Source organism: Aquarana catesbeiana, linkage group LG03 (assembly GCF_042186555.1).
Source record: "Aquarana catesbeiana isolate 2022-GZ linkage group LG03, ASM4218655v1, whole genome shotgun sequence".
NCBI classification, from domain to species: domain Eukaryota; kingdom Metazoa; phylum Chordata; class Amphibia; order Anura; family Ranidae; genus Aquarana; species Aquarana catesbeiana.
In genome coordinates this window covers 713,206,774-713,220,336 of record NC_133326.1, presented here as the reverse complement: position 1 = coordinate 713,220,336, position 13,563 = coordinate 713,206,774, and the positions used below count along the sequence as shown (strand labels likewise).

Here is a 13,563-nt window from a genome sequence, read left to right as displayed (position 1 = left end):
CTGTCTGCCTCTCCTTCTTGGCCTTCCAGACATACTAATGGCCTCTAGCTGCACTAAGTTGGGATATATATATATATATATATATATATATATATATATATATATATATATATGTACTGATACTGCAGCTAGCAAAATCAACTGCCTGCCTGTAGTATGAGAACACCACCAACCTTCTACAGGTAGCTTTAGCTGAACACTGTGAGCAGGACGCACCCCACTAACTTGTAGGTTTAGCAGAACACTGTGAGCAGGACATACCCCACTAACTTGTAGGTTTAGCAGAACACTGTGAGCAGGACGAACTGCACTAACTGTAAATAGTCTAGCTGCCTGACTGTGGTACTAATAGGATCAAAAGAACACCAGTAATTTTCTTCAGGTAGCTGTAAATACTGTTACAAGACAAGCCTGCCTGTCAGTAGGAAGATAACAGGAACAGATCTAGCTGAACACTGTGAGCAGGATGCACTGCACTAACTTTAAATAGTCTAGCTGCCTGACTGTGGTACTAATAGCATCAAAAGAACACCAGTAATTTTCTTCAGGTAGCTGTAAATACGGTTACAAGACAAGCCTGCCTGTCAGTAGGAAGATAACAGGAACGGATCTAGCTGAACACTGTGAGCAGGACGCACTGCACTAACTTTAAATAGTCTAGCTGCCTGACTGTGGTACTAATAGGATCAAAAGAACACCAGTAATTTTCTTCAGGTAGCTGTATATACTGTAACAAGACAAGCCTGCCTGTCAGTAAGAAGATAACAGGAACGGATCTAGCTGAACACTGTGAGCAGGACGCACTGCACTAACTTTAAATAGTCTAGCTGCCTGACTGTGGTACTAATAGGATCAAAAGAACACCAGTAATTATCTTCAGGTAGCTGTAAATACTGTTACAAGACAAGCCTGCCCGTCAGTAGGAAGATAACAGGAACGGATCTAGCTAAACTGAATAGTGTATATATATATATATATATATGCAACACCTGGGATGCATATATATACACAATACACTGTAAGTGCAGCTAACTGACTGACTGTCCTGCCTAATCTAGCTAACTCAAATGAAATGACACTGTCTCTCTCTCTCTCTATCTCTCAGCACACCGGAACACACTGCACAGGGCCGCCGTGCAGGCGGCCTTATATAGTGTGGGGCGTGTACTAAATCCCCTGAGCCATAATTGGCGAAAGCCTCCTTGGCTTTGGCCAATTACGACTCTCTGTTCAGGCGGCGCTGTGATTGGCCAAGCATGCGGGTCATAGTGCATGCTTGGCCAATCATCAGCCAGCAATGCACTGCGATGCCGCAGTGAATTATGGGCCGTGACGCGCCACACGAATTTGGCGCGAACAGCCCATATCGTTCGCAATTCGGCGAACGACCGAACAGCCGATGTTCGAGTCGAACATGGGTTCGACTCGAACACGAAGCTCGTCCCTAGTAAGGAACCCTTCCTTGTTCTTCACAAAGAAATGGTGGTCTTTAGTGCCTGGGCCTCCTTTCTCCCTAAGGCAGTAAGAGTGTTCAGCCCCATCCAGCTGCAGTGTATGTCAGCCTTTCGACAGGCTGCAGGAAGCAGGTCTAGATGCTGCACCTGTGGCTCCTGGGAACACTAATATCCCAGAATTGGACACACTTGGACTAAACGTCTAGTGGGCAAGGGGCCTTAGGCTTCATGTACACGGGACGCTTTTACAACCTCTCCTGAACGATTTAACTTGACAGGATAGTAACCCATGTTTAAAACGTCCGTTTTGCCATGTTTACATGCCATGTATAGTGGCGTTTTGCCGCGTTCGCGTTTAGAATTGTTAAAAAAAAAAGCCAAAAATGAAAAACGCCTGTAAACTAAACATGGCTAAACGCAAGTTACTGCGTTTAAAAGTGCTTGGCGCTTGAAATGCCTGTAAACTCAGCTTCTGCACGTCTTTTTTTGCATTCCAAAAAAATGCCTCTAATCTCAACTTCCTAGAAACGACTATAAACGACCCTGTGTACATGGACAGATAAGATAACATAGAGGAGAGTTTAGGGGCAGTTAAAAAAAACTGCCAACTGCTCCTAAACGTTCGTCTACCAGCAGCAGTGTACATGAGGCCTTAGTGTGTTCTTCTTTACACCCATCTTTCCCTAAAAAGTTGGGAGGTTTGATTATGTCCGGGAAATTTGGCTGTACCCTATGCACACAGCCATATCTCCTGTGCTCCTAAGCACACATTCCATCTAATGATATAATGTACCTTACCTATCATTCCATTTCCCTTGCATCCCCAAGTAAACAGACACCACCATCATAGCTTACGTTCTCAGCTCCATCAGCATGACTGCCTTTCTGAGCCGTGCATCTGCTTTTATTTACACATAAACAGGAAGCCACACACAGCATGTGACCTCAACACAGGATATGACCAAATAAGGATATGACAACACAGAAACTCTTGGCCCCAACAACCAATCACTTCCTCCATGCAAAATGACATCACAGTAAATGACACTAAAGGGGAGGGCACTCACAGGAAGGGAAAGGGGGAGGGGGAGTGCACACGCCCCGTCTTACCCACTTCAGCCCTGGAAGAATTTACCCCCTTCCTGACCAGAGCACTTTTTGCGATTCGGCACGGCGTCGTTTTAACTGACAATTTCGCGGTTGTGCGACGTGGCTCCCAAACAAAATTGACGTCCTTTTTTTCCCCAAAATAGAGCTTTCTTTTGGTGGTATTTGATCACCTCTGCGGTTTTTCTTTTTTGCGCTATAAACAAAAAAAAAGCGACAATTTTGAAAAAAACGTATTATTTTTTACATTTTGCTATAATAAATATCCCCCAAAAATATATAAAAAAATGTTTTTTCTTCAGTTTAGGCCGATACGTATTCTACATATTTTTGGTAAAAAAAAATCGCAATAAGCGTTTATTGATTGGTTTGCGCAAAAGTTATAGCGTTTACAAAATAGGGGATAGTTTTATGGCATTTTTATTAATAATTTTTTTTTACTAGTAATGGCGGCGATCAGTGATTTTTATCACGACTGTGACATTGTGGCAGACACATCGGACATTTTTGACACATTTTTGGGACCATTGTCATTTATACAGCAATCAGTGCTATACAAATGCACTGATTCCTGTGTAAATGACACTGGCAGTGAAGGGGTTAACCACTAGGTAGCAGTGTAGGGGTTAAGTGTGTCCTAGGGAGTGTTTCTAACTGTGGGAGAGGAGGGGCTGTGTGTGGCACGTCACTGATCTCTGCTCCCGATCACAGGGAGCAGAGATCAGTGACACTGTCACTAGGCAGAACGGCGAGATGTTTGTTTACATTAGCATCTCCCCGTTCTTCCTCTCCGTGAGTCGATCGCGGGTATCCCCGCGGACATCGAGTCCGCGGGACCCGCGACCCGACTCACGGAGCTTGCCTCATGTGCTCCCACAGGCTGCCCCTTAAAGGGCAATGTACAGGTACGTGATTCTGCCTGTACGTGCCCTTCTGCCGCAGTATAGGTGAGGCGGTCACCAAGCGGTTAATCAGCATGGAGCCTACTCAATACTGTTCAAAGTAAACAGTATCTAGTAAGATCATTCTACTTGTCCTTACAAGCTTGAGACAATCTGAGGGGACATTGCTACTGCTGTTGTCAATATACGGTACGAGTACACCGACAAGGCAGATATCAATGTCCTCTTATAAAAACAGATATGTATCCAAAAGGGGATAGCAAAGTCTGCAAGAGAGATATATGTTTCTCTGGTTATGTGGACTTCACTTCTCTAATGTGCATAGCCATCTGAAGGCAAGAAGCCCAGCGCATTGCGCTTGATACCTACAAACCAACAAACCTCCACACACACAGAGAACACGTCTCACATCCCATGAGAAGGTTTTCATAATGACCGTTTTTACCGCTGGTCTCGATTCAACCCAAGTGCGCTCTGCTAGAGCGCTCCTCGATTAAATCAGACACAGGGAGACAGATGACAATCTATAAAACACACATAATAAAATTTCCACAACAATTATCTTTACTACTGTGGAAAAAACCTTCCTTTTCAGTACTTTAACCACTTCCAGACCGCGGAACAACGATATACGTCCTTACTTTGAAGGGGGATATCGTTGTTATGGCAGCAGCAAGCTGCCATAACCCCGGTATGCTCTTCTTCAGCCAGCGGTCCGGGTTCCGATAAGAGTGGTCTCTGCAGTGGATTCGCCGCGACTTCACTTTTATCGGCGGCGGGAGAGGGGCCCCCCCTTCCACCGCGCTCCGGTGCCCTCCGCCGTTTACCAGAGCTGTCGGCAGCGGTGGGGGCGGTCGGATCTTCACTCTCGCTGGGCATGGAGGTGAGTGAGGGGAAGATGACCCTCACCCGTCTCCATAACAATGCAGGGCAGAAGCGACATCAAAATGTCACTTCTGCCCATAGCTCTTAAAGGGCTATTTATTTTTATTTATTTTTTTAAATGACAAATTTTTTTATTTTATTTTTTATTGCATTTAAGGGTCGGTTCACACTAGGACGACTTGTCAGGCGACCTAGCCGCCTGACAAGTAGCGTCCCGTTCTGTACAATGGAACCGTTCTAATCAGAGCGACGCAAGTCACTCTGACTTAGAAAAAGGTTCCTGTACTACTTTGGGGGCGACTTGAGGCGACTTGCATAGACTTCTATGTAGAAGTCGTTTTGCAAGTCGCCGCCCCTGTCGTGTCCAGGTCGCCTGAGGCAGTCGCGCTGCAAGTCGCGCTGCCTCAGGGTGAACCGGGGCTAAGTGTAAATATGAGATCTGAGGTCTTTTTGACCCCAGATCTCATATTTAAGAGGTCTTGTCATGCTTTTTTCTATTACAAGGGATTTTTACATTCCTAGTAATAGGAATAAAAGTGACCCATTTTTTTTTAAACAGTGTAAATATAAAAAATAAAAAGGTAAAATAAATAAGAAAAAAAAATTTAAACGTGCCATGTCCCGCCGAGCTCGCATGCACATGTGAGGTATCGCCACGATCGGTAGAGTGAGAGCAATAATTCTAGCACTAGACCTCCTCTGTAACTTAAAACATGCAACCTGTAGATTTTTTTTAACGTCGCCTTTGGAGATTTTAAGGGTAAAAGTTTGTCGCCATTCCATGAGCGGGCGCAATTTTGAAGCGTGACATGTTGGGTTTCAATTTACTCAGCGTAACATTATCTTTCACAATATAAAAAAAAATTGGGCTAACTTTACTGTTGTCTTATTTTTTAATTAAAAAAAGTGTATTTTTTCGAAAAAAAAGTGCGCTTTTAAAACCGCTGCGCAAATACAGCGTGACAGAAAGTTTTGCAACGACCGCCATTTTATACTCTAGGGTGTTAGAAAAGAAAATGCATAATGTTTGGGGGTTCTAAGTAATTTTCTAGCAAAAAAATTGTTTTTAACTTGTAAACAACACATCTCAAAAAGAGGCTTGGTCACTTCCAGACCGCCCACTGTATATATACGTCATTTTTTTAAAGATGGATATCTCGGTAACGGCAGCAGCTGCTGCCACAACCGAGGTATCCATCTTTTCAGCGGGCGGTTCTGTACACGATAATGGTGGTCTCTGCGGCGGGTTCGCCGTGAGATCACCGTTATCGGCGGCGGGAGAGGTGCGACCCCCACTCCCGCCGCTCTCCCGCACCCTCCGCCGCTTACCGGAGCCGTCAGTAGCGGCGGAGGCGATCGGGTCCTGTCACTTCCTCGGTATGGAGATGAGTGAGGCTAAGATGGCCCCCACCCGTCTCCATACCATGTGACGGCCGGAGCGACGTCATTACATCAGCTCCGCCCACTTCTCTTAAAGGCACATTTTTTCTTGTGTCATTTTTTTAAACGACTTTTTTTTTTTTTTTTGCATTTTAGTGTTAATATGAGATCTGAGGACTTTTTGACCCCAGATCTCATATTTAAGAGGACCTGTCATGCTTTTTTCTATTACAAGGGATGTTTACATTCCTTGTAATAGGAATAAAAGTGATCCAATTTTTTTTTTTTTAAAAACAGTGAAAAAAATAAATAAAATAAAGTAAAATAAATAATAAAAAAAAAAAAAATTTTTAAAGCGCCCCATCTCGCCGAGCTCGCGCGCAGAAGTGAACGCATACGTGAGTAGCGCCCGCATATGAAAACGGTGGTCAAACCACACATGTGAGGTATTGCCGCGACCGGTAGAGCGAGAGCAATAATTCTAGCCCTAGACCTCCTCTGTAACGCAAAACATGCAATCTGTAGAATTTTTTAAACGTCGCCTATGGAGATTTTTAAGGGTAAAAGTTTGACGCCATTCCACGAGCGGGCGCAATTTTAAAGCATGACATGATGGGTATCAATTTACTTGGCGTAACATTATATTTCACAATATAAAAAAAAATTGGGCTAACTTTACTGTTGTCTTATTTTTTATTCAAAAAAGTGAATTTTTTCCAAAAAAAGTGCGCTTAGAAGATCGCTGCGCAAATACGGTGCAAAAAAAAGTATTGCAATGACCGCTATTTTATTCTCTAGGGTGTTAGAAAAAAAACAATATATAATGTTTGGGGGTTCTAAGTAATTTTCTAGCAAAAAAACCTGTTTTAAACTTGTAAACACCTAAAATCCAAAACGAGGCTAGTCTTAAAGTGGTGAAGTGGTTAATACTGATCTGGATCAGCCTCCCCCTGTGTAGGAGGATGTGACCCTCCCAACTGCATTCTTCTCCGGTGTCAGAGACTTTCACTTTCATTTCTCTCTTCTACTGTCAGCAATGGCGTCTGCTAACCTGAGAGCTGAGCTGGAATGTTCCGTCTGTCTGAACATTTATACAGATCCTGTAAACCTGAGATGTGGTCACAACTTCTGTCGGGTCTGTATTGATCGTGTGCTGGATACACAGGGGGGGTCTGGAGGATATTCCTGTCCTGACTGCAGAGAGAAGTTTCCGGATCGGCCTGCACTGCAGAGGAACATAACACTACGTAATATAGTGGGGAATTTCCTGTCTGCTCAGCCAGATCAGGAGGAGTCCGGGGTCTTCTGTAATCACTGTGTGGACTATCCTGTACCTGCTGTTAGATCCTGTCTGCACTGTGAGGTTTCTCTGTGTGATAAACACCTGAGAGTCCACAAAAAGTCTCCAGAACACGTCTTATGTGACCCCACCTTGTCCATGGAGAGCAGGAAATGCTCCATCCATAAAGAAATTTTGAAGTATTACTGCACTGAGGATGAGACCTGTATCTGTGTGTCCTGCACTTTGGCTGGAGAACATCGAGGACACCAGGTGGAGATACTGGATGAGGCTTCTGAGAAGAAGAAGGAGACACTGAGGAATGTTCTGCAGAACCTTCTGATAAAGAGAGAGGAGACGGAGGAAAGAGTCCAGAGACTGCAGGAACACAGGAGGAAAGTAGAAGAAAAAGCATCTGGTGACACCGAGAGAGTCACTGTCCAGTTTAGAGATCTCAGGAGACGTCTGGAAGACCTGGAGAAGAGAGTCCTGAGGGAAATCTCCGGGAGGGCAGAGCGGATCTCCATCTCCATCCGGGATCTGGAAATAAAGAAGGAGGATCTGTCCAGGAAGATGCGTCACATTGAGGAGCTGTGTAACATGACGGATCCACTGACTGTCTTACAGGAATCAGACACAGGTGACTTGTGTGATACTGAGGATGGAGATAATGAGGACAGAGAGAGACATGAGGAACTCCTCCATGATGGAGGGGGTCTGGATGTGGATAGGATATCACACACATTACACACATTATCTGATATAATAACTGAAGGAAATGTATACTTCTATATACAGAGAGCTGCAGACATATTACTGGATGTAAACACAGCTAATAATAAACTACATATATCAGATGACAGGAAAACTGTATCCAGGTCAGATAGAAAACAGAATTATCCAGAAACACCAGAGAGATTTCAGCGTTATTCTCAGGTGTTGAGCAGTCGGAGTTTCTCCTCTGGGAGACATTACTGGGAAGTGGATGTCGGGGGATCAGATTGGTGGATAGTCGGGATGTGTTACCCCCGTATAGAGAGGGGAGGAAAGCGGTCACTGATTGGAAAGAATAAGAAGTCCTGGTGTTTGTGGAGGAAAGAAAATTACTATGGGGTGAGACATGACAGTAAAGAGATCCTCTTACCCTCCAATATCTCCAGTAACAGAGTCAGGATAGATCTGGATTATGAGGTCGAGCGGATCTCCTTTTATGATCTGTGTGACCCGATCCGACATCTCCACACCTTCACCACCACCTTCACTGAGCCCCTCCATGCTGTGATAGGTGTATGGAGAGGTTGTATAAAGATCTGTGGGGGGAATAGGGAATAATAGTCATAGTGAGAACTCCGCCCAGAGACTGGTGATGTCACAGGCATGGGTAGTGGGATTGGTAGAAAATTCAGTGCCCTGCAGGTTTTTGATAAATGTGAGATTTCTCCCTCTGTCACTCCCTGTGATTGGATAGGAGATCTCTCCAGTTACTGGAGTAACAGTGAATGACATGTTCCTATTTGTCAGTAAAGAGGGGTGTGGCCTATCTATCTATCTATCTATCTATCTATCTATCTATCTATCTATCTATCTATCTATCTATCTATCTATCTATCCCATGACAATTACTTTCATTGTAATCATTAAACAGAAAGTTATCACAGCGTGTGACATCACCAATCTCCTCCTCTGGCCCCTCCCCCTATTATCTGCCCCTCCCCCATGCAGTCGCTCTGTGCGGGGTGCAGTGCGGTCGCTGTGATTGGATAGGATGGGGTCACCTCTCCTCTCTTTCCTCCTCCTATTCCATACAATCTATACTAAATAGAGATGAAAAGAAATGTAACAATCTCAGAGGAAATATATGAAGAAGGGATCTAGAGATTTACTGCTAAGACAATGAAATGTGATGTATCATTAAAGTGTATGTCCACCCATAATGTTTTCTTTTCTTAGTTTTGGGTGGAGTGGGGGAGAATTAGAACCCCTGTCAGGTTTTTACTAGACTATCCAGATCTCCATTAGATTTCTCCTCACTTCCTGTCCCGGTGACAAGATTTTACCAAGCAGGAAGTGAGGAGAGCTCTCCACAATTGTAATAAAATCTGACTGTGGCTCTAGCCTTCCCCTATTCTACTAAAAATGTATGTCTGGGTCCCCTTTGCTGATTTCCTCTCCTATCTGGAATCGCCAGATAGCAGTAAAAACCCAACAGGTGTTCTAATCCTTCCTCACTCCATCCAAAACTATAAAGAAAAGTTCTTAGCTTGGCATAGACTTTAATAGAATGTATCAGTAATATAATTGTGTTGGTGTCACTGTTATCAGCACTGAGATGTATATTGCTGTGCAGCATGTTCTCCGGTCTCACCCTCATCTTCCCCACCAGAGAGGACAATACCTTACAGAGACACGGCATACATTAGGCTGGTAATATGTAGAATATATGGAAAGCCAAAGAGGGTGAGACCGGAGAACACGCTCAGGGCTGCTGTTAGAAATCATGGGGCCCCGTACTTTACCTGACAGGGACCCCCCAGCCTGGATGGGTGTGTGGGGTCAGGTGTATGGCTCTGAACACGGCTTCAGCCGCATGAACAAATTACTCATTTATGCGGCCAGAGTACCTGTGGGAAGGAACCCTTAGTTAAGTTTTTTTTACAATTGATTTTTTTTATTTTTTACAGTTTTTAACAGCCCTGTAAGGGGGAGGGGGTGGTGAAATATCAGGGGTCTAAACAGACCCCTGATGATTCACTCTTGTGACAGAGGAGGAGATTGAGGACAGGGATCCCCAATCCTTTCTCTGCAGAGAATAAATGAACAGGAGGTGCTCTGTACAGAGGCTTTCTATTTATTCACAAACGGAAGCATAGTAAACACACTTCAATTATGGATGAACACAGAAGTGATCAGTATCAATCACTCACTATGTTCATTCAGGAAAGGAAGGGGCTGATAAATTTGACACATTTACTGGTCCTCCTCTGTGCTCGCAGCAGCTGACAGCCAGCGGGAGGGAGAGGAAAAGAAGCTGGAAGAGCTAAGGGACACAGGGGGATCAGAGCTGAATGGAATGGGGATTGTGGACAGGAGAAGGGTGATCAGAGGAGTGGGTGGACAGTCCCTGAAACCGATCCCCCTGGAGCAACCACCAGGAAGGAGAAGTCATCTGTACTGTGGGGGAGATGGTGGGGGCTCTGAGCTGTGATCAGCAGCTTTTCGAACTGCCTGCACCATAAAGCTGCCCAGACCCCATACAGGAGGGCCGGTTCTACCCCCTCTGTGGCCCTGAACATGCTGAACAGCAATATACATCACAGTGCTGCTCACAGTCACACCAAACTGATTGGGTCTCACGCTCTAGGGTTCCCCAAATATGCCCCAGTCCCTGGGGGCCCAAATATTTCCCATTCTGCCTAAAAAAATCTAATATTGTCTGGGGGCCCCAAACATTTCCAAGGGTCTGGTGGCAGGGCCGAGCCAAAGAGTTACAGAAGAGGCGACCAACTTGGGTACTTCAGCGGGATGGAGGCACAAAAATGGCAGAACCTGCAACTTTTACCGCTATAGTTCACAGCTCATGGGGGGAGGACACTTTGATTTTTTGCCTTGGCTGCTAAAGGAGTCTGTCTGGGGCCCCAAGTGTGTCTCATTACCTAGGGATCCTATATGAGGCTTTATTGTTTTTATTTTTTTTGAGACCCAAGTATGTCACATTGTTTTGGGATGCCAAATGGTCTTAAAGAGACTTTGACACTTGTCCACTCAGGGCCCAACCCGACCCCTTTATATTCCCCAATATTGCTCTCCTCTGCTGCTCCATCCACCCCCCCGTGTAGGCTCCATGCTGGATTATGTCAGAACTTACACAGGATTGATGTTGTCACCCCTCCCCCTCCCTCATGTGACAGTATTCAAGCCTGGCAATTGGCTGCTTAGGCCTGAGCATTGTATGCTGGGAGAAAATCACATGATCCCTCATACCCGGGAAATTGAGAACCTAGCAAGGGCTTTGATGGAGCAACAACATATTGGGCAACAGCAAAGCAGAATATATAGGGGGGTTTGGAGGGTTTTCAAGAGAATCTCCCACTTTACCCTGAAAGGACAAAGTGGGTGGAGTCTCTTTATCCCGCCTCTGGGCTGGCCAAAGGTTCCTCAGTCAGTATGACTATGTTCAGTGGTAAGAGGTGATGGGGTGCACTGATCTGGCACTGATCTGGGGGTGCAGTGTTTACCTGGAGAGATGTACTAGTGGTGATCAGCGTGGGGGGTATAGGGGTGTCAGTGAGTCGGGGTGCAGGTGTCTGTGTTGATGGATCAGTGTGGGGGATGTTGCTGTGTCAATGAGTGGGGGTGCAGGTGTCTATTCTGACGGATCAGTGTGGGGGGTGTAGGGGTGTCAGTGAGTGGGGGTGGAGGTATCTATGTTGATGGATCAGTGTGGGGGGTGTAGGGGTGGGAATCTGGGGTCTGTGTTGACGGATCAGTGTGCGGGGTGTAGGGGTGTCAGTGGGGGTGGAGGTGTCTATGTTGATGGATCAGTGTGGGGGTTGTAGGGGTGGGGGTGCGGGTGTCTGTGTTGATGGATCAGTGTGGGGGTGTTGGGGTGTCAGTGAGTGGGGATGCAGGTGTCTGTGTTGATGGATCAGTGTGGGGGGTGTAAGGGTGGGGTGCAGGTGTCTGTGTTGATGGATCAGTGTGGGGGATGTTGCTGTGTCAATGAGTGGGGGTGCAGGTGTCTGTGCTGATGGATCAGTGTGGGGGGTGTAGGGGTGTCAGTGAGTGGGGGTGGAGGTGTCTGTGTTGATGGATCAGTGTGGGGGGTGTAGGGGTGGGAATCTGGAGTCGGTGTTGACGGATCAGTGTGCGGGGTGTAGGGGTGTCAGTGAGTGGGGGTGGAGGTGTCTATGTTGATGGATCAGTGTGGGGGTTGTAGGGGTGGGATGCAGGTGTCTGTGTTGGTGGATCAGTGTGGGGGTGTTGGGGTGTCAGTGAGTGGGGGTGCAGGTGACTGTGTTGATGGGTCAGTGTGCGGGGTGTAGGGATGTCAGAGAGTGGGGTGCAGGTGTCTTTGTGGATGGATCAGTGTGGGGGGTGCAGGTGTCTGTGCTGATGGATCAGTGTGGGGGGTGCAGGTGTCTGTGTTGATGGATCAGTGTGGGGGGTTATTGGTGTGTCAGGGAGTGGGGGTGCAGGTGTCTGTGTTGATGGATCAGTGTGGGGGGTGTAAGTGAGTGGGGGTGCAGGTGTCTGTGTTGATGGATCAGTTTGTGGGGGGAGCTGACTGGTCTCTCCCTTTAAAACTGTGTCCTAGTAAAAGCTGCCTACATACTGTGCATGGAGTCTGTACAATAGTTCTGGAATTTCTCTCTGAAATAATAAACTCTACTTTTTATTTCACTATAAAACTTGCCTCCTCTCTCCTTCTTAAATTGCAGCCCAATCAAGCTGATCACATATTCCTGCCACTGTACTATACATCTGGCTATTGTAAATAAAGAGTGCAGCGCTAAAAATATACTTGCAATATATAAAACAAGGCATATAACAGGTGCAAAGATTAATAAAGTGCATTCAGTGCAATCAATAATTTAGGAACAATATATAGGAAATCAATAGCAAAATATTGCATAAAAAATAAATATGCAAAAATTAAATAGAACATGTAATAATTAAAGTGCAATAAGTGCCATCAATTGTGCAAAACCTAAAATTCAACTAGAGATGAATTTCAAACATAAATATCAGTGCAATATATAAAAAGAGAGCAGATGTCTGCAAAAAAATCATATGGGACTAAAGTCAATGTGTAAAGTCCATTGCAAAACCATGTTGAAATGATGATCAAACACCCAGCTGTGTGACACCCATCACCAAAGTAAAAAATGGAGGCTTAACACGGACACCTTTATTGGGTAAGTTACTCCTGTGCCCACTGAAGTAAACTCAGTCACCTTTCTCCCCCGGTATGTATTGATTCTACAGGCCTGACATTTCCCATAAAGGTAATAATCTTCCAGATCTCCAAAAAAGGTGAGTCTACTAGAAGGGCTTAAGACATTGGGTGCTACTGTTTTTCTTAAATTGGGTGCTCCCCTGAGGAAGACCCGGGGTTGGTCAGGCATTAGAGCAGTCATTCTTTATAATTGGCAAGTGCCTCTTAATTATCCTCTTGATTGCCCAATGATGGCTTGAGAAGGTAGTAAACAAAGCTGATCCAAAATCATCCGAATTTCCACCTCGGACTGGATTATCAGTTATCAATTGCTGACGATCCCTATTCCCAACTTCCAGTATGAGGCAATCTAAAGCTTTTTCATTATAGCCTTTGGCCAAAAACCTGGTTTTAAGAATGGGTGCTTCCCTCAAGTAGTCATCCAAATGAGTACAGTTGCATTTTAAACACAAAAACTGGCCTATAGAAACTGCACTTACCCAGGAGGGATGGTGACAGGAGTCTAGTGGAATGTACCCATTCCTATCTGTCGGCTTGAAGAAGGTCGAGGTAACAATTCTACCCTCTTGCATCGAGATTTTCAGATCCAGAAAATGGATC

The 13,563-nt window shown here is 45.3% G+C and overlaps 1 protein-coding gene across 1 annotated transcript in view; it reads left to right on the top strand.

The window, feature by feature from the left end:
- The window catches only part of LOC141134357 (uncharacterized), a 45,366-nt gene extending 32,951 nt beyond the window's left edge, over nucleotides 1-12,415 (top strand). Inside the window, exon 2 of the mRNA XM_073623925.1 lies at nucleotides 6,687-12,415. Within this exon, the coding sequence (XP_073480026.1) occupies nucleotides 6,687-8,339 (1,653 nt within the window). The 3' untranslated portion in view covers nucleotides 8,340-12,415. The remainder of the gene's footprint in view (nucleotides 1-6,686) is intronic.
- Nucleotides 12,416-13,563: the final 1,148 nt, after the last annotated feature.